Source organism: Coregonus clupeaformis, chromosome 27 (assembly GCF_020615455.1).
Source record: "Coregonus clupeaformis isolate EN_2021a chromosome 27, ASM2061545v1, whole genome shotgun sequence".
Lineage (NCBI taxonomy): Eukaryota > Metazoa > Chordata > Actinopteri > Salmoniformes > Salmonidae > Coregonus > Coregonus clupeaformis.
Window position 1 is genome coordinate 31498242 of NC_059218.1, and position 22467 is coordinate 31520708.

A 22467-nucleotide genomic window follows, 5' to 3' on the forward strand; every position below is an offset into this window, starting at 1 on the left:
CATACAATCTACCGGCAGTGAAGCCGCTCAACATTTACATTACATTCAGTCATCTAACTGGCTCCTGTCCAGAGCGACCCACAGGAGCAACCAGGGTCAAGCGCCCCGCCCAAGGGCACGTCGACAAATCTCCCACCAAGTAAAAATGGGGACCCGAACCAGCGACCTATTGTCCACTGTCCCAAGCTCCCAACCGCCAGGCCACCAACCATCCAAGATCCCCCCACAGTTCACGGAGAACTGCTCCTCAACCATCCGAGTTGCAACATTCTGTCTTACTGTCTTTCTCCTCTTCTCCCCTCAGGATGAAATGATGATGAGGTCCATGCAGCTCTTCGAAAATGTGATGTAAAAAAGGAGCTGATGGAAGGAAGGAGAGAGGAAATTAGATAATGAGAGAGAATGTGTGTGTGTGTGTGTTTCAGTGCATTTGTGTGTGTGTGCGTGTGTGTGCGTGTGTGTGTGTGTGTTTGTGTATGTCCACACGTTTGTTTATTCTTGTGTGTCTGTCAGAGTGGATGAATGTGGAAGTACACTACAAGTCAAAAGTTTGGACACACCTACTGATTCAAGTTTTTTTTTTAATTTTTACAATTTTTTACATTGTAGAATAAAAGTGAAGACATCAAAACTATGAAATAACACATGTAGTAACCAAAAAAGTGTTAAACAAATCAAAATATATTTTATATTTGAGATTCTTTGAAGTAGCCACCCTTTGCGTTGATGACAGCTTTGCACACTCTTGGCATTCTCTCAACCAGCTTCATGAGGTAGTCACCTGGAATGCATTTCAATTAACATATGTGCCTTGTTAAAAGTTAATTTGTGGAATTTCTTTCCTTCTTAATGCGTTTGAGCCAATCAGTTGTGTTGTGACAAGGTAGGTGGGGTATACAGAAGATAGCCCTATTTGGTAAAAAACCAAGTCCATATTATGGCAAGAACAGCTCAAATAAGCAAAGAGAAATGACAGTCCATCATTACTTTAAGACATGAAGGACAGTCAATACGGAAAATTTCAAGAACTTTGAACGTTTCTTCAAGTGCAGTCGCAAAAACCATCAAGTGCTATGATGAAACTGGCTCTCATGAGGACCGCTACAGGAATGGTAGACCCAGAGTTACCTCTGCCGCAGAGGTTAAGTTCATTAGAGTTACCAGCCTCAGAAATTGGAGCCCAAATAAATGCTTCACAGAGTTCAAGTCACAGACACATCTCAACATCAACTGTTCAGAGGGGACTGTGTGAATCAGGCCTTCATGGTCGAATTTCTGCAAAGAATCCACTACTAAAGAACACCAATAAGAAGTAGAGACCTGCTTGGGCCAAGAAACATGAGCAATGGACATTAGACCGGTGGAAATTTGTTCTTTGGTCTGGAGTCCAAATTGGAGATCTTTGGTTCCAACCGCCATGTCTTTGTGAGATGCGGTGTGGGTGAATGGATGATCTCACCATAAAGCATGGAGGAGGAAGTGTTATGGTGTGGGGGTGCTTTGCTGGTGACACTGCTTGTGATTTATTTAGAATTCAAGGCACACTTAACCAGCATGGCTACCACAGCATTCTGCAGCAATATGCCATCCCATCTGGTTTGGCCTTAGTGGGACTATCATTTGTTTTTCAACAGGACAATGACCCAACACACCTCCAGTCTGTGTAAGGGCTATTTTACCAAGAAGAAGAGCGATGGAGTGCTACATCAGATGACCTGGCCTCCACAATTCCCCGACCTCAACCCAATTGAGATTGTTTGGGATGAGTCGGACGGCAGAGTGAAGAAAAAGCAGCCAACAAGTGCTCAGCATATCTGGGAACTCCTTCAAGACTTTTAGAAAAGCATTCCAGGTGAAGCTGGTTGAGAGAATGCCAAGAATGTGCAAAGCTGTCATCAAGGCAAAGGGTGGCTATTTGAAGAATATAAAATATAACACATATTTTCATTTGTTTAACACTTTTTTGGTTACTACATGATTCCATATGTGTTATTTCATAGTTGTGATGTCTTCACTATTATTCTGCAATGTAGAAAATAGTAAAAATAAAGAAAAACCCTTGAATGAGTAGGTGTGTCCAAACTTTTGACTGGTAGTGTATGTCTATCTCTCTCATCTCTCATCTAACTTGTCAGCATTTATGTGTTTGCCAAATAATGTCTCTGCCTGGCTACCTGCCTGGGTATGAAGCCAGAACCGCTGAGAGAACACTGGACTTGGTTGTCCTATTGCTAAGCCTTGGAGTATGCAGATTAGTTACCTGGAAAATGCTTTCTGTCTTTTTATGTGACATGAAGGTTTGTAAATAAGGTGATCATACAATACAAACTGGAGTGTGATACAGCTGAGAAAACTCAAACCCATCTGCTGTGGTTCTCTGTAGCTCAACTGGTAGAGCACGGCGCTTGTAACGCCAGGGTAGTGGGTTCGATCCCGGGGACCACCCATACACAAAAAATGTATGCACGCATGACTGTAAGTTGCTTTGGATAAAAGCGTCTGCTAAATGGCATATTATTATTCCCCTCTTAGGCCAATGTGGAAACTCCTGAAAGCCTCCTGCCCCCTACCTGTGAAAAACTGAAACTACGCAGGGCTACTTTGGGTGCTTTTGACTCAGTTCTTTTTGCCAAAATAGATGCATGCTTGAGCCAGAGGGATCCCTCCCTCCCTACCATAGAAATAAAATCATGATTATACTTCTATGCACCCTACCAACTATTTGTTTGGCCAGGACATGAACCTTTAACCTCATGCATTCAGTGATTGATTTATCGACAGCTATGATCTACGTATCTGCTTATTTATTGATGTATTTATGCTATAACAATATGAGGTTGTCCTAATGTATTATTAATTTGTTTTAAGTGTCATGTGTTGTGTCTGTTTTACTGTTGTCGTGGTGACCTCTGTAACTCTGTGTTGGCTTGGCTGTCGCAGTTCAGTCTATCCCTGTAATTGTCTGTCTGCCCCTGACTGATGCCTGTTCTAACGTGTGCTTACATATGCATCTAATAGTCTTGGTTCATGACTATGATGGTAGAGTCTCTTGTATGATGGCTGGATCTAAATAATGATGGGAAATGACCATCTGCGTAATGCAATGTGGATGGTGTTGGTCATTGGTGTTGTGACTTGTCTGTTGAAGTGTGTATCTATCCGTGTGTCTAAATCCTTCAAGGAAAACAGAAATGTGAACTAAGTATTATTATGGAGTGAGGGAATGTGTCTGTAAAACAAATGTAAGGGGAGACACAGGAGTTAAGCTAAAACGCCAAACTCATCACAGGACAAAGCCACCACTCTTCTAATGTGAAACAACTATAATTTTTCTTCAAAGAATGACTAATTTGTGTTGACTTTGTCAGTTCCTCCTCAGTGTGCAATACGGCAAATAGACACAGGGCATTCAGAAAGTATTCAGACTCCTTCCCTTTTTCCACATTTTGTTACATTACAGCCTTCTTCTAAAATTGATTATTACATTTTTTCCTCATCAATCTACACACAATACCCCATAATGACAAATCGAAAACAGGTTTTTAGAAATGTTTGCTAATTTATTAAAAATAAAAAACCTAAACACCTTATTTACATGAGTATTCAGACCCTTTGCTATGAGACTCTAAATTGAGCTCAGGTGCATCCTATTTCCATTGATCATCCTTGAGATGTTTCTACAACTTGATTGGAAATCCACCTGTGGTAAATTAAATTGATTGGACATGATTTGGAAAGGCACACACCTGTCTATATAAGGTCCCACAGTTGACAGTGCATGTCAGAGCAGAAACCAAGCCATGAGGTTGAAGGAATTGTCCATAGAGCTCAGAGACAGTATTTTGTCGAGGCACAGATCTGGGGAAGGTTACCAAAAAATGTCTGCAGCATTGAAGGCCCCCGAGAACACAGTGGAATCCATCATTCTTAAATGGATTAAGTTTGGAACCACCAAGACTCTTCCTAGAGCTGGCTGCCCGGCCAAACTGAGAAATCGGGGGAGAAGGGCCTTGGTCAGGGAGGTGACCAAGAACCCGATGGTCACTCTGACAGAGCACCAGAGTTCCTCTGTGGAGATGGGAGAACCTTCCAGAAGGACAACCATCTCTCAGCACTCCACCAATCAGGCCTTTATGGTAGAGTGGCCAGACGGAAGCCAATCCTCAGTAAAAGGCACATGACAGCCCACTTGAAGTTTGCCAAAAGGCATCGAAAGAATCTCAGACCATGAGAAACAAGATTCTCTGGTCTGATGAAACCAAGATTGAACTCTTTGGCCTGTGTATGCCAAGTGTCACGTCTGGAGGAAACCTGGCACCATCCCTACGGTGAAGCATGATGGTGGCAGCATCATGCTGTGGGGATTTCTTTCAGCGGCAGGGACTGGGAGACTAGTCAGGATCGAGGGAAAGATGAACAGAGCAAAGTACAGAGAGATCCTTCATGAAAACCTGCTCCAGAGCACTCAGGACCTCAGACTGGGGCGAAGGTTCACCTTCCAACAGGACAACGACCCTAAGCACACAGCCAAGACAACGTAGGCGTGGCTTCGGGACAAGTCTCTGAATGTCCTTGAGTGGCTCAGCCGGAGCCCGGACTTGAACCCAATCTAACATCTCTGGAGAAACCTGAAAATAGCTGTGCAGCGACACTCCCCATCCAACCTGACAGAGCCTGAGAGGATCTGCAGAAAATAATGGGAGAAACTCCCCAAATACAGGTGTGCCAAGCTTGTAGTGTCATACCCAAGAAGACTAGAGGCTGTAATCCAGGCTCTGTCGTAGCCGGCCGCGACCGGGAGACCCATGGGGCGGCGCACAATTGGCCCAGCGTCGTCCAGGGTAGGGGAGGGATTGGCCGGCAGGGATGTAGCTCAGTTGGTAGAGCATGGCGTTTGCAACGCCAGGGTTGTGGGTTCGATTCCCATGGGGGTCCAGTATGAAAAATAAAAAAATAATGTGTGCACTAACTGTAAGTCGCTCTGGATAAGAGCGTCTGCTAAATGACTAAAATGTAAATGTAATGTAATTGCTGCCAAAGGTGCTTCAACAAAGGACTGAGTAAAGGGTCTGAATACTTATGTAAATGTAATATTTCCGTTTTTTATTTGTAATAGATTTGCAAACATTTATAAAACCTGTTTTTGCTTTGTCATTATAGGGTATGGTGTGTAGATTAATGAAGAAAAAAACAATGTAATCAATTTTAGAATAAGGCTGTAATGTAACAAAATGTGGAAAAGGTGAAGTGGTCTGACTACTTTCCGAATGACTGTAGATAGATATTGATTATATTGCAATTATTTTTTGCCTCAGGTTTCAAAGGGGTAAATGATGATGAATGATAATCAGCGCGCAAAACAATCTGAATATAAAATGTAAGGAAGAGGTGCACCTCATTCAAAACTATATCTCTGACTGGGACAGATAGAAAGATAGGAGAGAGCTTAAGCTTTCATGTTCTGTTGTACATTGCAAATGCTATCAATAAAATGTTTAGAGAAAATGTTGAGTGTGCGTGTACATTGAAAGAGGGATCTCTGGATTAAAGAAAATATAAAGTCAGTCAATGATCATGAATATTCATAAATACGTCTCTCAGTAAATAACTGTTGTGAATTAATTATACCAAAGAAAATCTTCCAGCGTTCTAGAAAGGAGGTGTGGCTATTGAGCCCGGGTAGTGTATGCCTGCGTAGCTAAAGAAGCATTTCAGTTCATCGTCATCTTAGAAGAGGCCGCTGTCAGGAATCAAAATGAACGGGATTGACGAGGAACAAATGGGGCCACAGACCTTTCTCTATGGTGAGATACCCTCACTTTGTTTTGTTAACTGGCATAATTTGGTGTTTTCGGTATAACTTAAATTCCATATCAGCTAACGGTAGTTAGAAAGAAAAAGGGCTGTTCATCAGACACCAACATCGCACGAGGTAGGTAGCTACACAGCCAGCACAATTGGCTAGCTACAGTAACTAGTTAGCTACAATTAATTGGGGGATGTGAGTTTCGTGAACTTATGGTCCAGTAACGTTAACATTACTATTTCTGAATATAATGTCATTAGTTACAATGTTTGGGAATGGGAATAATTGTCCCAGTTGTCAGCTTGGTAGTTAGCCACGAGACATGAACTCCGGCACCGAACGTTAGCCGGTATTAGTTAGCTAGCAAACCATCTTGAGACCTTAGGTAGAAAGCAAGCTTAGCTACATTGGGTAAAATATGGGTAATGCTTTTATGCATATTGGTGCCCTGGTTGATTTAATTTGTTGTGGTAGCTGGGTCAGACTGATGGTAAATTCACATTGTTTGACAAAGTTGACATTACAGGGAAGGCTAGCTGGCCCTCCATGCGTTTAACATTTCTGAACACGTGCTTTGAAGATGGCGCACGAGGCGGTCTAGAAATGTGTTCATGCAGCGCAGCAAGATTTTGTTAACGTTGCCTCCTAAATTGCTAGTTTTGGCTAAAACGGTTTAACTAGTTACCTGTAATAATTTATCCACTTTCATTAAGTTACATTTGATTAATGCATGACTTGCTTTGTTAGGGAGTTGGCGTTAACAGCCAGATTGAAATGGTGATTGGACAATAAACATATGTGATGAACTCCAAATTGTTCATGCGATGTCTTTTGTAAATTGTTGTGTAAAGTTAGTTCGACTCATATTAAATATTTTAATAGCAACATGTCTAACAGCTAGTTGCATTGAACACGTTCCCTTTGTCAGGGTTCACATGTTGGCCTAGCCTCAGTCAGACCTAACTGGGAGAAGTCCAGGGAAGGGCTACCTTGTCCACAAGTTACCGGTTTAGGTGCACGATTTTCCTCCAGCCAAAGCACAAACACAACTGATTCAACATAGCATAGTCTTAAGTTGAGTCTTTATTAGTTGTATCTGAAGTCTTACCAATTTATTACAGGGTAATAAATTGCCCACCCCAACATTGGACCCCTTTCCCTGAGTTGATGGCAATGTAGTATTTTCTCATATGTAATTGACCCTTTATCTCAACAGGGTGCGCGTTGAAATCTGGGAAGGATATTGTCTTCAACCCAGAAGAGGATGACTTTGAGCACCAGCTGGACTTAAGGATGGTGAGGGTTACTGGTGCATCTTTTCTATAGAATTTTAATTGATGGCAAGATATCTGTTTAACCATTTCTCATTATAGGTATGATGAAATATTTCTGAACTTGGTGTCTCCTGTTGATTGCTCTTAGGTGTGTGTGGACCCCAGCACCAAGGATGAGCTGCATGTTGTGGAGGTGGAAGGACAGGACGCAGAGGGTGAGAAGGTGAAGGTTGTGCTAGCTGCACTCAAACCCTCCACCTTGCCAAGTGTGAGTAGTCAAACATAAGTGTCATCAATACTTCTGTTCTGTTCCTGAATGGGAGATGGTGGTTGTATGGCCTGTGTAGAGTTCATGCTGATTTAAGGAGTTAATTGTGTGTTGCAGGTGTGTCTTAGTGGGTTCGCAATCACATCCCCAGCAGTTTTCCGTCTCAAGGCTGGTTCCGGTCCAATCCACATCAGTGGCCAGCACCTTGTCAGTGAGTATGGCTTATCTCAGGACAATGTTACTCCCATGGTATCTTTAGTGCTGCCATGGCCTCTGTAGTCAGATATGATACTGGTTGAGATTATCTACTGATGCGTTTTCAACACAGACTGAAAATGTCAATTTCTGGGAGAATTATTTGATCGATTTAATCCTTTTTAAATTGTCGTGTCCTATCCACTCAAAGTTAACGCATTGTTTTTCCACCAGTGATGGGAGGAGACCAAACTTTGGACGATGAAGAGGAAGAAGAGGTACAAACGTCCAAGAAAAGGCCTGCATCAGTACCAGCACTTAAATCTCAGGTTAGTCCCGAATACTGGCCTTTAAGCCGAAACGCCAGCTGGAAAATACCCTGCGTTACGGAATGTACATGTCTGGTGCCCTAATATCGCATGGCCTCTAGTCGAAGATGATTTGTTGAGCTGATTTACTGACCCATATTCACCACTGCTTACCGAAAGACTGAAGATGGCCGTTCACATTTCTTAGAGAATGTTATCCGCTCTTGCTTCACACATCCTCACCTCATGACACTTACCATGTCCTTCCCTTTCTACCCTTCACAGAAGAAGATGAAGATGGATGATGATGAAGATGAGGAGTAAGTGTAGTGTTTGACTGACTAACCAGTGTTCCCTGCTGAGGTTTTTATAAAGAGTTGATTTGTAACACGTCTCCTCTTTAGGGATGATGAAGAGGAGAGTGAGGCTGAAGAAACTCCTGTTAAGGTTAGTGCCTTTATTTGCACAACTGTAATTTAGTTTATTTAAGCCTATTCTCATTCTACCTTTGAAAATGACACTAGAAACCTCTGTTTTACTCAGGTTAAGCAGACTCCGTCCAAACCTCGGACTCCTGCCCAGAATGGAAAGGGCCCTAAAGCCAACACACCAGCTGGAAAACAGGTAGTCCTCTTTACGCATCTTCTGCCCTACCATTACATGGTTTCTAGTCGAAGATGATATTTGTTGAGCTGATGGTTAACTGAAGCATTTTCAACACTGCTTACCAAAAGACTGAGACTGAAGATGACCACTCCCATATCTGAGAGTATTATTGTAGTGATGTAACATGACTAACATACATGTCTTGTCTAACAATTTCTCTGATTTTCAGTCAAAGACGCCTGACAAGGGCAAGGGTGACAAAAATGGCCAGACCCCCAAAGCAACCCCTAAAACACCTCTGACCCCCAAACCAGTCCTCACCGTCCCTGAGCTGAAGGCCAAGATGAAGGTGACTGTGGAGAAGGTTGGTGTCTGATGTGTTCTGTGTATGATATTATCTGGAAATACACTGGCCTTACACTGAGATTGGATGAGCTGATCTAGCTGATGTATGTTAAAATACTGTTAACCAAAAGACAGAACGAACACAATGCTAAAGGGACACATCTAAATACCTATAGTAATGTCATATATTGTTATTTCAGGGAGTGAACCTGCCTAAACTCCAGCCCAAGTTCGAGAGCTTTGTGAAGAACAGCTTCAGAGTCACAGACACCAAGGTATGGAAATGCTCCTCAGGAACTTTGTGAAATTTGACTTGTCTGTCAGGAACGCAATGTGGTTCAATTGTATGTTTGGGAAATGACAACCATAGTGCTGTCAGGGAAAACATCCCTGAAGCGCAATGAAGACAATTCTGATTTTTATCAGCAGTGAGAAACACACACTAATACCTTTAAGAAGTTCTGAGCTCTCACCAATGACATGTTTTGTGACCAGTACAATGACAATTACGATTTATACTTTGGTAAATGTGTTTTCCCCGTCTTTTTTCAGATCATAGAAGAACTGTGGAAGTGGAGACAGACTGTGGAAGACAAAAAATAACTATTTTTGGTTGAACCTTTTTTAGTTTTCTTATTTTGCAACCACCACACCCCTTCCACACACACACATTTGGCCTGCTCTGCCCTCTCCTGGCCCTTCCCATGTCTGAATCAAACTGCCACAGCATTTAGCCCGTCCAGTCCCCAGTGCCCTGCTGTGGCACACCGACTAGTATGGATCTAATAAGACTGAGCCCCATGGCACTACCGGCACCATGACCCTCTCAGAGGACGGGGGGGGTGATACTATTCCAGCTTTCATGTGGAAGGACCTGGGAAAACCCACTTTGAACTTAGCATTTTGTAAATGTGTAAAATAAATCCTTGCTACTGTGTTAATGTCTGGTCAGTTGGTGTTGAAAAGTACTGTCCCTCTGGCAGTGTGGAAGGTATCTGTTCATGTATGTTCTTTTTGAGTTATGTTTGTAAATGGGTCTAGTGAATTGATGGCCGTTCACGTCATCCATAAGCTGTTGGGTGTATGGACGTTCCTGTCCTTCCCTTCCAGAGGGTAGGTTCCACAGGGTCTGAGACATTAACATTGGGCCAATCATTGTCTTAATTTAACTGTTCAAAGGTTTTAAGTCATGCTCACGGTTTTATTATGATTTGCAATAAGGGTAGAGTGAAGCAGCTAATGCACCGGTGTCCTGAATGTCATCTGAAAGTTAATAAATAATTATCTTGTATCATACCTGCTTTGTGACCATGTAATTTCTGTAATGTTGAATTGCTATACAAAGTCAATGAAGAGCTCTAGCCACTGCAATATTGTGATCAGCAATGAAAATGTTGGGAATACTTTTGTATTTTATTGATGACTACATAGTACAATTTCATTGTGACTGCTAATAATATCCTCTACGTGAACCTCTGAAGAACTGTCAAAAAATAAACATGCGGTTTAATGACGTGGGTGGTGGTCCAATTTAATCCCATAATACAGATTTGGAAATCTGAATTACAAAGTGGATAAACTATTGGCCTACTCTGATAATACTCATTCAAACATGGAAAGGAGCATAGATGTCTGACCTCAAGCTCAACAAGACAGTTGCTTTTCCTTGGGAAGGCATGCCCATTTTTGACAACTGATGCAGAGATCATTACTGCTGCAATCTTGCTGATTCACCTACAGTGAGAGAAAAAAGTATTTGATCCCCTGCTGATTTTGTATGTTTGCCCACTGACAAAGAAATGATCAGTCTGTAATTTTAATGGTAGGTTTATTTGAACAGAGAAAAAATCCTGAAAAACGCACGTCAAAAATGTTATATGACCTGTAAGTCGCTTTGGATAAAAGCGTCTGCTAAATGGCTTATTATTATTATAAATTGATTTGCATTTTAATGAGGAAAATAAGTATTTGACCCCCTCTCAATCAGAAAGATTTCTGGCTCCCAGGTGTCTTTTATACAGGTAATGAGCTGAGATTAGGAGCACACTCTTAAAGGGAGTGCTCCCAATTTCATTTTTTTACCTGTATAAAAGACACCTGTCCACAGAAGCAATCAATCAGATTCCAAACTCTCCAACATGGCCAAGACCAAAGAGCTCTCCAAGGATGTCAGGGAAGATTGTAGACCTACACAAGGCTGGAATGGGCTACAAAACCATCGCCAAGCAGCTTGGTGAGAAGGTGACAACAGTTGGTGGGATTATTCGCAAATGGAAGAAAAACAAAAGACCTGTCAATCTCCCTCGGCCTAGAGCTCCATGCAAGATCTCACCTCGTGGAGTTGCAATGATCATGAGAACGGTGAGGATTCAGCCCAGACCTGCACGGGAGGATCTTGTCAATGATCTCAAGGCAGCTGGGACCATAGTCACCAAGAAAACAATTGGTAACACACTTCGCCGTGAAGGACTGAAATCCTGCAGCGCCCGCAAGGTCCCCCTGCTCAAGAAAGCACATATACATGGCCCTCTGAAGTTTGCCAATGAACATTGAATGATTCAGAGGAGAACATGGTGAAAGTGTTGTGGTCAGATGAGACCAAAATGGAGCTCTTTGGCATCAACTCAACTCGCCGTGTTTGGAGGAGGAGGAATGCTGCCTATAACCCCAAGAACACCATCCCCACCGTCAAACATGGGGGTGGAAACATTATGCTTTGGAGGTGTTTTTCTGCTAAGGGTCAGGACAACTTCACCACATCAAAGGGATGATGGACGGGGCCATGTACCGTCAAATCTTAGGTGAGAATCTCCTTCCCTCAGCCAGGGAATTGAAAATGGGTCGTGGATGGGTATTCCAGCATGACAATGACCCAAAACACACGGCCAAGGCAACAAAGGAGTGGCTCAAGAAGAAGCACATCAAGGTCCTGGAGTGGCCTAGCCAGTCTCCAGACCTTAATCCCATAGAAAATCTGTGGAGGGAGCTGAAGGTTTGAGTTGCCAAACGTCAGGCTCGAAACCTTAATGACTTGGAGAAGATCTGCAAAGAGGAGTGGGACAAAATCCCTCCTGAGATGTGTGCAAACCTGGTGGCCAACTACAAGAAACGTCTGACCTCTGTGATTGCCAACAAGGGTTTTTCCACCAAGTACTAAATCATGTTTTGCAGAGGGGTCAAATACTTATTTCCCTCATTAAAATGCAAATCAATTTATAACATTTTTGACATGCATTTTTCTGGATTTTTTTGTTGTTATTCTGTCTCTCACTGTTCAAATATACCTACCATTAAAATTATAGACTGATCATTTCTTTGTCAGTGGGCAAATGTACAAAATCAGCAGGGGATCAAATACTTTTTTCCCTCACTGTAGGTTGGAGTCATTAAAACTCGTTTTTCAACCACTCCACAAATTTCTTATTAACTATAGTTTTGGCAAGTTGGTTAGGACATCTACTTTGTGCATGACACAAGTAATTTTTCCAACAATTGTTTACAGAAAGATTATTTCTCTTATAATTCACTGTATCACAATTCCAGTGGGTCAGAAGTTTACATACACTAAGTTGACTGTGCCTTCAAACAGCTTGGAAAATTCCAGAAAATGATGTAATGGCTTTAGAAGCTTCTGATAGGCTAATTTACATAATTTGAGTCAATTGGAGGTGTACCTGTGGATGTATTTCAAGGCCTACCTTCAAACTCAGTGCCTCTGCTTGACATCACGGGAAATTCAAAAGAAATCAACCAAGACCTCAGAAAAAAATGTGTAGGCTTCCACAAGTCTGGTTCATCCTTGGGAGCAATTTCCAAACGCCTGAAGGTACCACGTTCATCTGTACAAACAATAGTACGCAAGTATAAACACTATGGGACCATACAGCTCAGGAAGGAGACGCGTTCTGTCTCCTAGACATGAACGTACTTTGGTGCGAAAAGTGCAAATCAATCCCAGAACAACAGCAAAGGACCTTGTGAAGATGCTGGAGGAAACAGGTACAAAAGTATCTATATCCACAGTAAAACGAGTCCTATATCAACATAACCTGAAAGGCCGTTCAGCAAGGAAGAAGCCACTGCTCAAAACCGCCATAAAAAAAACAGACTATGGTTTGCAACTGCGCATGGGGACAAATATCGTACTTTTTGGAGAAATGTCCTCTGGTCTGATGAAACAAAAATTGAACTGTTTGGCCATAATGACCATCGTTTTGTTTGGAGGAAAAAGGGGTACGCTTGCAAGCCGAAGAACACAATCCCAACCGTGAAGCACGGGGTTGGCAAATATTAATTGAGTGTATGTAAACTTCTGACCCACTGGGAATGTGATGAAATAAATAAAAGCTGAAATAAATAATTATCTCTACTATTATTCCGACGTTTCACATTCTTAAAATAAAGTTGTGATCCTATCTGACCTAAGACAGGGAATTTTTACTAGGATTAAATGTCAGGAATTGTGAAAAACTGAGTTTAAATGTATTTGGCTAAGGTGTATGTAAACTTCCGACTTCAACTGTACGTCTCAGGCTCTGCACTCTTTGTTGGCATTACACCTGGCTCCTACCAGGTGACATGGAAAGGTCCTCACCATAGACACGGGAAGAAGGGGGTGCTGCAGCACCCCCTGATAAATCCCACCCCCCTCCCCCAAAATAAACTTTGTGAACTAGGCCTTTTATTATCCTGTATGAGCAGAGAAAAATACTCCTCAGCACCCCCACCCCAAAACATATTCCGCGGCCATGGTCCTCACCTTAGCTTCTTACTACTGGTGTCCACTAGGGGGGCTCTGTACTAGGTCTCATTTGTTTTTCTCCATACACAAAATCACTTGGTCTGTCACATCCTCATATGTGGTATGGCAACTGCTTGGCCTCCGACCGTAAGGCACTACAGAGGGTAGTGCGTACGGCCCAGTACATCACTGGGGCCAAGCTTCCTGCCATCCAGGACCTCTATACCAGGCGGTGTCAGAGGAAGGCCCTCAAAATTGTCAAAGACTCCAGCCACCCTAGTCATAGACTGTTCTCTCTGCTACCGCACGGCAAGCGGTACCGGAGTGCCAAGTCTAGGTCCAACAGCTTCTACCCCCAAGCCATAAGACTCCTGAACATCTAATCATGGCTACCCGGACTATTTGCACTGCCCCCCCACCCCATCTTTTTACGCTGCTGCTACTCTGTTAATTATTTATGCATAGTCACTTTAAATCTACCCACATGTACATATTATTTCAACTACCTCAACTAGCCGGTGCCCCTGCACATTGACTCTGCACCGGTACCCCCCTGTATATATAGTCTCCCTACTGTTATTTTATTTTACTTCTGCTCTTTTTTTCTCAACACATTTTTTGTTGTTGTTTTATTTTACTTTTTAATTAAAAATAAATGCACTGTTGGTTAAGGGCTGTAAGTAAGCATTTCACTGTAATGTCTGCACCTGTTGTATTCGGCGCATGTGGCCAATAACATTTGATTTGATTTGATTTGATATGGTCTCTCATCAGATGGTTCTCAAGTATTTTCGTCCCACTTCACCTCTGACATTTTGCCTATTATCTCTGTGTCTGGCAGACATCTCTGATACTAGACAGTGCTGCTATTCCTTCCTTGAAGGCCTGCCAGCTCCAGGACCTCTCTATCACCGATGACAACTCCATTGTGTCCAAGTCCTTGACTGCGGTGGGACGACACCCTGTACTAGACAAAGTCAGTATGTTTGTAGGTTTGGGATGTCACGGCGTCTCATTCCCCTACGAGTCAGTATAGACTCTGGCCAACAAAGGGGGCTAGTGTACAAGTCAGCCCTTTGCCCGGCAGCCTTGGTTGTGTTGCATCCATGAGGGGTGATCACATCTCATCCTCCCCCCAGACCTGGATACTTCCTGTATCAGTTAACCTGAACAGAGAGGCTTTATTAATGGCTGCTCTCCCTAATGGCATCAGACTGTCAGGAAGAGGGTTAGTCCTGTTGCAACATCACGTCTGCGCAGCTCTACTGTGTGTGGCTATGAATAGTCCTACCATACAAAGAGCTATTGGTGATTCTGTAGCTTTAAATGGGGATGCTGAGATATATATTCTGATTTAGTTTTGGACCACATTCATAATGGACACAACACACAGACCTATCCATCTCCCCCAGGTCAGCTGAATGTGAGTCTGCAGCACTCAGGGAGAGGGGCTTTAATGGGGAGAGCCTTTTTATGGTCTCTGTGGATCTCCTCACCACCTGTAAGTGCCTTAGATTTGTCGTATAGGCTAAATCTGCCCTGGTCAATGTGTTTTTGTCCGAGATAGCGTTAGTGATATGGATATTTATGGTGCAGTTCAGTTTTCATGGTATTTGTGTGTAATGAGCATGTTGTGCAGATATTCTATTGTATATGTAAACAATACAGTAGCTATGGAGACCAATAGAAGGGCACAGGAAAATAAAGAGAGTGATTCAAAGCAAAAACAAGATAATCATTTTTTGTTATTAGGTTTTGTTTAGTTATTTACATATTTATCAAATACAAAGTATAATACATAGGGAGGCATCCTGTCCATCTATTACACTACATCAAACATTCTCAGATGTCTCATAGGACAAGTCTCAGGTCTAGTATGCCACCCTCATGCACGTCTCTTCCCAGTGAATGGGTCCAGCCTGACATGAATAAAACAGCTTCTTGCTCGACTGGCAAATATTATTATTCTAAAATAGCCCTTGAGCTGTGTATTAACCCTTCAATTAATTATATATAAAAAATGATATGTATTGCTAGTGTTCTGGGTGGATCCTGTTTAAAGAGGTAGCAGTTATCTGGTTTTGGATGTCCAGACAAAACTAAACACTATCCCAATAGAACAGTAAGCAGTCGATCCTACAATATTTCACTTGTAGATATCTGGTTTTATAGTTTCCCTTCTTATTCAAATGTAACCACTGCGTGCCCCCTAATTGAGCTTTAGAGTGATAGTAGATTGGAATCGAAGCCAGTACGTGTACGTACATTCAGTGGCTTTCTAGGATCAGTGTTGCCAATGTCCGTCAATACAAAAATCCTTCTTACTAGCAGTCCGGAGAGGAAATTAGATTTAATTCAAGATGGAAAAGGAGAGGATGATGAGATTCATTCCATGCAACAACAAAGGTTTATATATTCTCAAAATAGTATATTCTCTTTCTCTCTCCATTTCCCATCAATTTTCTCACCCTTTGCAGACTGGTCAGCTTTAAGATGCAAGGGCACAGAGCTGGTAGTGTAACTAGTGGTGAATGAACAGATGGGACGTGGGAGGAAGAAATTAGCCAATCTGTGCTGCGTCAGTCAGTCAATATGTCTGTTTGGAATGATGGGGCTGGCTCAGTGATGTGTGTCACGTACATCGCCACAGGTCATAAGCTACCACCCAGGAATTATCTGACACAAGGACCCATACAGCGTACATTCTGCATGGCCAGATCATATCAGGGTAGGAAACTACTGAGTTTTTGTTTCATCTTCAGACTCCCTCAGACACACTTTGGCTATGTTCTGGAAGGACAATAATAAATCACTCAATTCACTTTGCTCACGGGTCGGTCACCTTGGTGCAGTTTCTTAGATATCAGTCAGTAAGCTTTTTGACCAGTCAGAGTGTGTAATGTCCAGAGGGCCCCAACCTGTCACACTAGAGCGGTGACACTGCCCATCTTTGCTGCTTCCTCAGAGGCCCACGGCTGCAGGTTCTGCAGTGCGAACAGGGAGGAGTTGTGGATGCAAAGTGGATCGGACAGAACCGAATCGCTCAGGGACTTCTGGAAGGCATCGTGCTGCAGCTGGATCATCAGCCGATTGGCCTGCTGACGCTCCGCTTCCCTCTCCTCAGCCGTCTGTCGCCTGGCAACGAAGACAGGGCAGGTAAGGAGAGGACAGGGACAGGACAGACGCAGACAGGACACTTATTAAGATTCACTGTTAGAGGACTTGGCCATACAGAGAGAAAATGTGATGCACCCAGAGACATCGAGGCCAACATCAGAACAGGGACACATGGTTGGTGCAGTACAGCAGGAGAGACACCACACTGGCATGAGCCATAATGACACATGGGAGAAACCAGAGAGGACACTAACCAATGTTGCCAAACAAAACCTGATTGCACATGATTGCACTCAAGATGGAGCAACTCTTGAAGATAACATTTGTAACAGAACTTTTCTGTGAATATTTTATATTTTGTAGAAAGCACTATCAAAATAGTAACAGATTGGTGTTATCCTTATTTTTAGGTAAATTTGCAAACATATAAAATTGGTAGGCCTAATTTATTATTTGTTGTTTGACCTTTGACACGTTCCAACAGCAACCTCATGTCGTGGAAGTAGCTGGTATTATCACATTAATAATTTCTGAAAATCGAAGAACGGTCGGTACAATTAATCTAGCGCCAAATTGTTTCATAATAGGCCTACAACGTTGCATTTATTCACATTTGTAAATCTGCGCTGAGCCTGACATATTTTATTAACAGTGTTTAGGCCTAAGCTACTGTGAGCACAACAGCGTGCCTTTTTTCGCAGCTGATGACTGCCAAAAATAAATGCTAGGTTAGGATATGTTAAACTATGTTTTATAATGATATTACCATAAAATAGGCTAGTTACACTTGTTGGCTATATAACCTATGGTTTTCTTTGTCGAATAGAAATAATAATGCAGATATGTGTGCTGACATAGCATACGTAGATGAATCCTAGCCCAACATAAGATAGGCTATAGGCTAATTAATTTTTGTCATGAGTCAATTGGTAGTCCTACTACAGTACATCTTACTCAACAAATCACACAGATGACACTAGAGCCATAACAATACTTGGCAATACTCATAAACCTAGCCCTATCAAACTAACTCTCTTAACATTGATTATTGTATTCTATTTTATTGCATTTGTTCCAAAAATGCTCTTTCCCCGATATAACATCACATTTTATTGTGTTGCCTACATTACATGTTATTGTGTAGCCTGCGCTGTAGTGTGGTTGTGCAAGTGATCCAGTTCATATTTGATAAGCTATTAAAATCTGAATGTTTTATCGCCAACACTGTCAAGACATATTTTCCAAATGCCACAAACTCTTTGATCCAAACACTTAGTACAATGTTAATTACACTCTATAGAGCTGAATGAAAGGTATTAGGAAAAGTACAATCCATGGACTGTCCCCAGACTTCTGTTCTGACTGTAGAAGGTTATGGTGGGTAAAGACAGGTTGGGTTGGTGAGGCTTAGCTGTCAGTAACATAAAGGGGGTGAATATGCCTGTTAGGTTGAGTGCACATGAGTTATTGGGTGCGCATTAGCATTGATAAACTAGGTTATCTAGGGCCTTAGCACACCTATATAACATGTATTAGAACTCTAAGTTACTGGTGATATTGCAGTTTTATTCAAGCTATAATTCTCAAAATTGGAAACTGACATTAGAAAGTGGTAATTGATGATGTGCTGTTGTGTTGGCCACTGATAGAGAGTGAACCCATACTAGATCCTCCTCTTTCTCCAGAGAAACCACTCAGAAAACAAATCATCCTCATCTCTCTCCCTCCCCTTCTCCAGCCCAGTGTCTCACCTCCACTTGGTCCTGCGGTTCTGAAACCAGGTCTTGACCTGTGCGTCGGTCATCTTGAGGGTCTTGGCGAGAGCAGCCCGCTCAGCGCTGGCTAGGTACTTCTGTCTGTGGAAGCGTTTCTCCAGCTCACAGATCTGCACCCGGGAGAAGGATGTCCGCGGCTTCTTCCTCTTCGGAGGGGTGCGGTTCTGGTAGGGGTGACCGATTCGCCTGGCCACTGTGAATGGCGTCAGTGCAGCTATGTGTGTGTAGGTTTGCGTGTGTGTGTGTGTGTGTGTGTGTGTGTGTGTGTGTGTGTGTGTGTGTGTGTGTGTGTGTGTGTGTGTGTGTGTGTGTGTGTGTGTGTGTGTGAGGAAGGGACATTGGACAAACAAAGAGAGCAAGTCATGCACAGGTTGACAGGATCTTGTGTTGTGTTCAATTTGTTGAAGAACATTGTATTGTAAATGTAATCTAAAATCTAAATAAATTCACACGCTCATTGGTTTGACCTACTAATATTTCCCCCTCTTCTCTCTCATAGAGCTGGAATGTTTGAGTGTTTTACGGGTCTTTAGAGGCCTATTTTTGCCTTTGAATAATGCTATTCTAATTCTAATCAACTCTAAATCCATGTTTACCATATTCTTAAGTATTATCTATTTTCAAACAAAATGATCAATTCAGTCTAAGTCCATGTTTAGTTAAATACAAGTAAAAATCCAGATATTTTATTATATTTCAACTTATACAATGGGTTTTTATAGTGGTTTATAGTAGCAGAAAGATTGCTGTAATAGTGATGTAATATTCTGAATATTTATAGGCCTATACATTGACAGTTAATTATGCTGAGGATGTTGATGAAAAGAGGTGTGTTTTCCCCATTCATTTCTGATGTGGAGAGCTTCTTGCTTTCTTCACAAAAGGCTGACACACAATCATATATAACCCTCCTGCAATATTAATGACACTTTACATCTGCATAGTTCCTCCCAGAAGAAAAACAAAAGTCCTGATAAATATTACAGGCCATCCACTGGGACACAGAATGGGAAACATTTACGTTTCAGATGAAGAGGTTCTCCTATTTTACTTTTTACTTTTTGGAGTGTCCCGATTATTTCATTACAACGTTACTATATAATAACGGATAAGGCAAACAGTAGGCTACCATATTGCCCAATTATCTATTTTAAAGTTAATTTCTGTTGAAAAGAATACGTAGCTTGTAACGTAATAAGAATAATCTACTCTCAGTTACATTAGATGTTCCATGTAAACATTTAGTTTAAATAAATAGAAACAGAAATCCAAAAAGCAAAAAAAAGATTAATTGATTAATAAATGCACATTGTGTTAGGCTATACCCCAATATATAATCATAATAATAATAATACACTTATAATTGTAATATTTCCCGTTTAGCAAGACACGCACACACACATACACGGGGACTGTGAAGAGACACACACACGGGCACAGACACACACATACATATGTACATGCTAACACACGCACTCTACACACACGTACACATGGATTTGTATTGTAGATATGTGGTAGTAGAGTAGTGGCCTGAGGGCACACACTTAATGTGTTGTGAAAAGTGTTATGAAATGTAATGTCATGTAATATTTTTAATTGTATATAACTGCCTTAATGTTGCTTGACCCCAGGAAGAGTAAGGCAGCAGCTAATGAGAATCCTTAATAAATACACACACGCACACGCGCACACACACACACACACACACACACACACACACACAAAACAGTTCCTTCAGTAGTAGCCAAATAGAATTGGGTTTTGGTGTAGCTAATAGACTATATGAAGATGTCTGAAACACTTGTGCAATGTATCGTAGCAATTTCGATAAGAGCGCATCCCTCCTATCGATTTAATCAATCGAAATATTATTCAAAATGTGGATAAAATGTTTTTATTTTCATTGACGGTTCTAAATGGATAAAAAGCGAAAGAATTATTGTTCAGTGCGAGTCTACAGTTTGTGTTTATTTATTAGAATTACACTGGTTGCAATTTGATATTTGTGATCAGTTGATATTTGCTTGTTACATTTTGTGGTAAAACCTGTAAGAAAGTTGTGTCTTATGGTACATTAATTGGCATAGTTTTAATAATAATAATAATAATAATAATAATAATATGCCATTTAGCAGATGCTTTTATCCAAAGCGATTTACAGTCATGTGCGCATACATTTTTACGTATGGGTGGTCCCGGGGATCGAACCCACTACCCTGGCGTTACAAGCGCCATGCTCTACCAATTGGTGAAAACTGCAAAGTATTGTAACTTGTGCCGAATGAATCGCTTTAAGAGAACGGCCCTAATTCGGCCAGTATTTCTATAGGCCTACCCCACATTTAAAAGTGTATTTTAATTTTTTTGTCAGGCTTTATCCTTTGAGTTAAACTTTACTTTGAAATAAGAATATTTAATTATTTAGATCTGTTTTTCATCAAGTATTTGTTTTGTATGCTATTGTTGATTTTATTTCTGTGAACATGTAGCCCAGGCCTACACATTTTCCCTCAATATAAAGCTTTCATAATTAGACTAAAATGCAAGTTCATGTGGTTCAACTGATTAGACTAGTCCAGTATACTTTATTTGTGGACCTGGTCAATTCCATTTCAACTCCATGAGTGAAATGAAAATTCATCTTTGAAAAAGAATAGACTAGCATACGAAAACCCTGAATTTACCGATTTAAAATGGAAGTTACCACATCCTGGTGAATAGAGTAAAATACACTTTGAATGGAGATAGTTTACCTGCAAATCTTTCCTTTGCAAATCTTTGGCTGTTCTCCATCCAAGGGAAGCTGATGCTGCCTAGCCCCGGTACCGCGCTGGCTAAAGAAGGAGGCACTGCGGCGGCCAGCGGCCTGTGCGCCGGGACGCGTATCACCCCTCCTGGGGTGAAAGTCAAGTTCACTCCGTATGCACTTGATTCCTCGTATGATGATGCAATGCCATGGAAAGAACCGGAAAGCGAAGTGAAGGGCGCTACACTGGCTCCAGTTGGACTACCGAGCTGGTAACCTCCTCCACTTGTGGAGTTGCCAGTATTCGAAACATTCCGGGTCGTGTTCTGTGATCCGTCCTGGTCGGTACCACTGAGAATCTGGTCAATGCCGAAACTAATAGGTTCATGCTGGGTAGGTTGTGGGGGCTGACTTACGCCGCTGGGGCTTATGCTTGGCGCCCGCTCCATTCTCGCTCCAAGAACCTTTCCAGCCCCTTTATGCAGTCCTCGGACAGAGCCGATGATGCAAAAGGAACGATGTGTACGAGTAAAAATTGGTTATGTTGGGTTAAGCATCTAGCTCTTTCCCTTTTAAAGCTCGTTTTGGATAGTTTGTTTGCTATGGCCTTCTATGGCAGCGAGTTTTCCACCATCCTTCGCGGCTCTGAAGGATCCGTCCATCTGAAATTTGATGAAGTTGTGTACGTTGATTTTGGTTTTGCACGTTGATTTTGCTATGCAGGGCAATCGCTGCTTGGGACAATTCTCCTCTGCCCACACCCCGCGCCCGCAATAATGTTTCCTCTTTCCCTCTTCCTATTGGTTGGAGGAGCTTTTCCGCCACATCATTGGTTGAAGTTTTAACTTTATTTTGCTGAATTGAATGCGAGCTAACGGAACATTCCAAAGTGACATAATTTTTTTTAAAGCACACATTGTGGCGGATTCATTAACATCTTTATTGTCTGTATAGTCGACTAACAATTATGCGTAGTTATAGTGTATCATAAACACCGTTTATAAAACAGGGAATGCTTTCGGAGATTTAATGACACTGCTTTTATTGGCCTAATGATTATGCATGCATTCCTAATTAGCCTATTTCTACATCAGTGGCTTATCCAAATTCTGATTTGTATAATTTGAGTTTCTACTTTAAATGTATGCACTCACTAACTGTTAGTCGCTCTGGATAAGAGCGTCTGCTAAATGACTAAAATGTAAATGTGAAAAGTCCATAGCCTATTTTGTCTTTTGATAGGCTATGGGTTTATTCTACAACCGTTATCCATTCCCTTTGGA

The 22467-nt window shown here is 41.8% G+C and overlaps 3 protein-coding genes and 1 non-coding gene across 9 annotated transcripts in view; 3 read left to right on the forward strand and 1 right to left on the reverse strand.

Annotated features, from left to right (window-relative positions):
- The window catches only part of LOC121541788 (Kv channel-interacting protein 1-like), a 69359-nt gene extending 68812 nt beyond the window's left edge, over window positions 1–547 (forward strand). For all 4 annotated transcript variants that reach the window (XM_041851088.2, XM_041851089.2, XM_041851091.1 and 1 more), the window contains one exon: window positions 305–547. In XM_041851088.2, coding sequence (XP_041707022.1) covers window positions 305–352 — 48 coding nt within the window. In that variant the 3' untranslated portion in view covers window positions 353–547. The remainder of the gene's footprint in view (window positions 1–304) is intronic.
- Window positions 98–21992, reverse strand: LOC121541786 (T-cell leukemia homeobox protein 3-like). 2 transcript variants are annotated; one of them, XM_041851085.2, is made up of 3 exons: window positions 21192–21992; window positions 18412–18649; window positions 98–360 (listed from the first exon to the last, which is right to left on the reverse strand). In XM_041851085.2, exons 1-3 carry the CDS (start codon window positions 21631–21633, stop codon window positions 276–278), a joined length of 765 nt encoding a protein of 254 aa, XP_041707019.1. In that variant the 5' UTR covers window positions 21634–21992; the 3' UTR covers window positions 98–275. The 2 variants fall into 2 exon arrangements, with proteins under 2 accessions (XP_041707019.1, XP_041707017.1); XM_041851083.2 differs by lacking the exon at window positions 98–360 and adding an exon at window positions 15283–16678 and having other exon boundaries at window positions 21192–21981.
- Window positions 5698–10315, forward strand: LOC121541787 (nucleophosmin). 2 transcript variants are annotated; one of them, XM_041851086.2, is made up of 11 exons: window positions 5698–5804; window positions 7023–7102; window positions 7229–7348; window positions 7466–7559; window positions 7778–7872; window positions 8137–8171; window positions 8256–8298; window positions 8395–8475; window positions 8687–8821; window positions 9003–9077; window positions 9355–10315. In XM_041851086.2, exons 1-11 carry the CDS (start codon window positions 5756–5758, stop codon window positions 9403–9405), a joined length of 858 nt encoding a protein of 285 aa, XP_041707020.1. In that variant the 5' UTR covers window positions 5698–5755; the 3' UTR covers window positions 9406–10315. The 2 variants fall into 2 exon arrangements, with proteins under 2 accessions (XP_041707020.1, XP_041707021.1); XM_041851087.2 differs by having other exon boundaries at window positions 8687–8806.
- Window positions 9200–9271, forward strand: LOC121542250. The gene has a single exon (XR_005995858.1). It is a non-coding gene; the product is annotated as a small nucleolar RNA SNORD61 (small nucleolar RNA).
- Window positions 21993–22467: the final 475 nt, after the last annotated feature.

Coding starts and splice junctions, on each gene's coding strand:
- LOC121541787 (XM_041851086.2), top strand. CDS start 5,756: ATGAACGGGATTGACGAGGAACAAATGGGGCCACAGACCTTTCTCTAT. Junction 5,805..7,022: donor GCCACAGACCTTTCTCTATG/GTGAGATACCCT, acceptor TTATCTCAACAG/GGTGCGCGTTGAAATCTGGG. Junction 7,873..8,136: donor TACCAGCACTTAAATCTCAG/GTTAGTCCCGAA, acceptor TACCCTTCACAG/AAGAAGATGAAGATGGATGA.
- LOC121541786 (XM_041851083.2), bottom strand. CDS start 21,633: ATGGAGCGGGCGCCAAGCATAAGCCCCAGCGGCGTAAGTCAGCCCCCA. Junction 18,650..21,191: donor TGCAAAGGAAAGATTTGCAG/GTAAACTATCTC, acceptor ACACACACATAG/CTGCACTGACGCCATTCACA. Junction 16,679..18,411: donor AACCGCAGGACCAAGTGGAG/GTGAGACACTGG, acceptor CTTCGTTGCCAG/GCGACAGACGGCTGAGGAGA.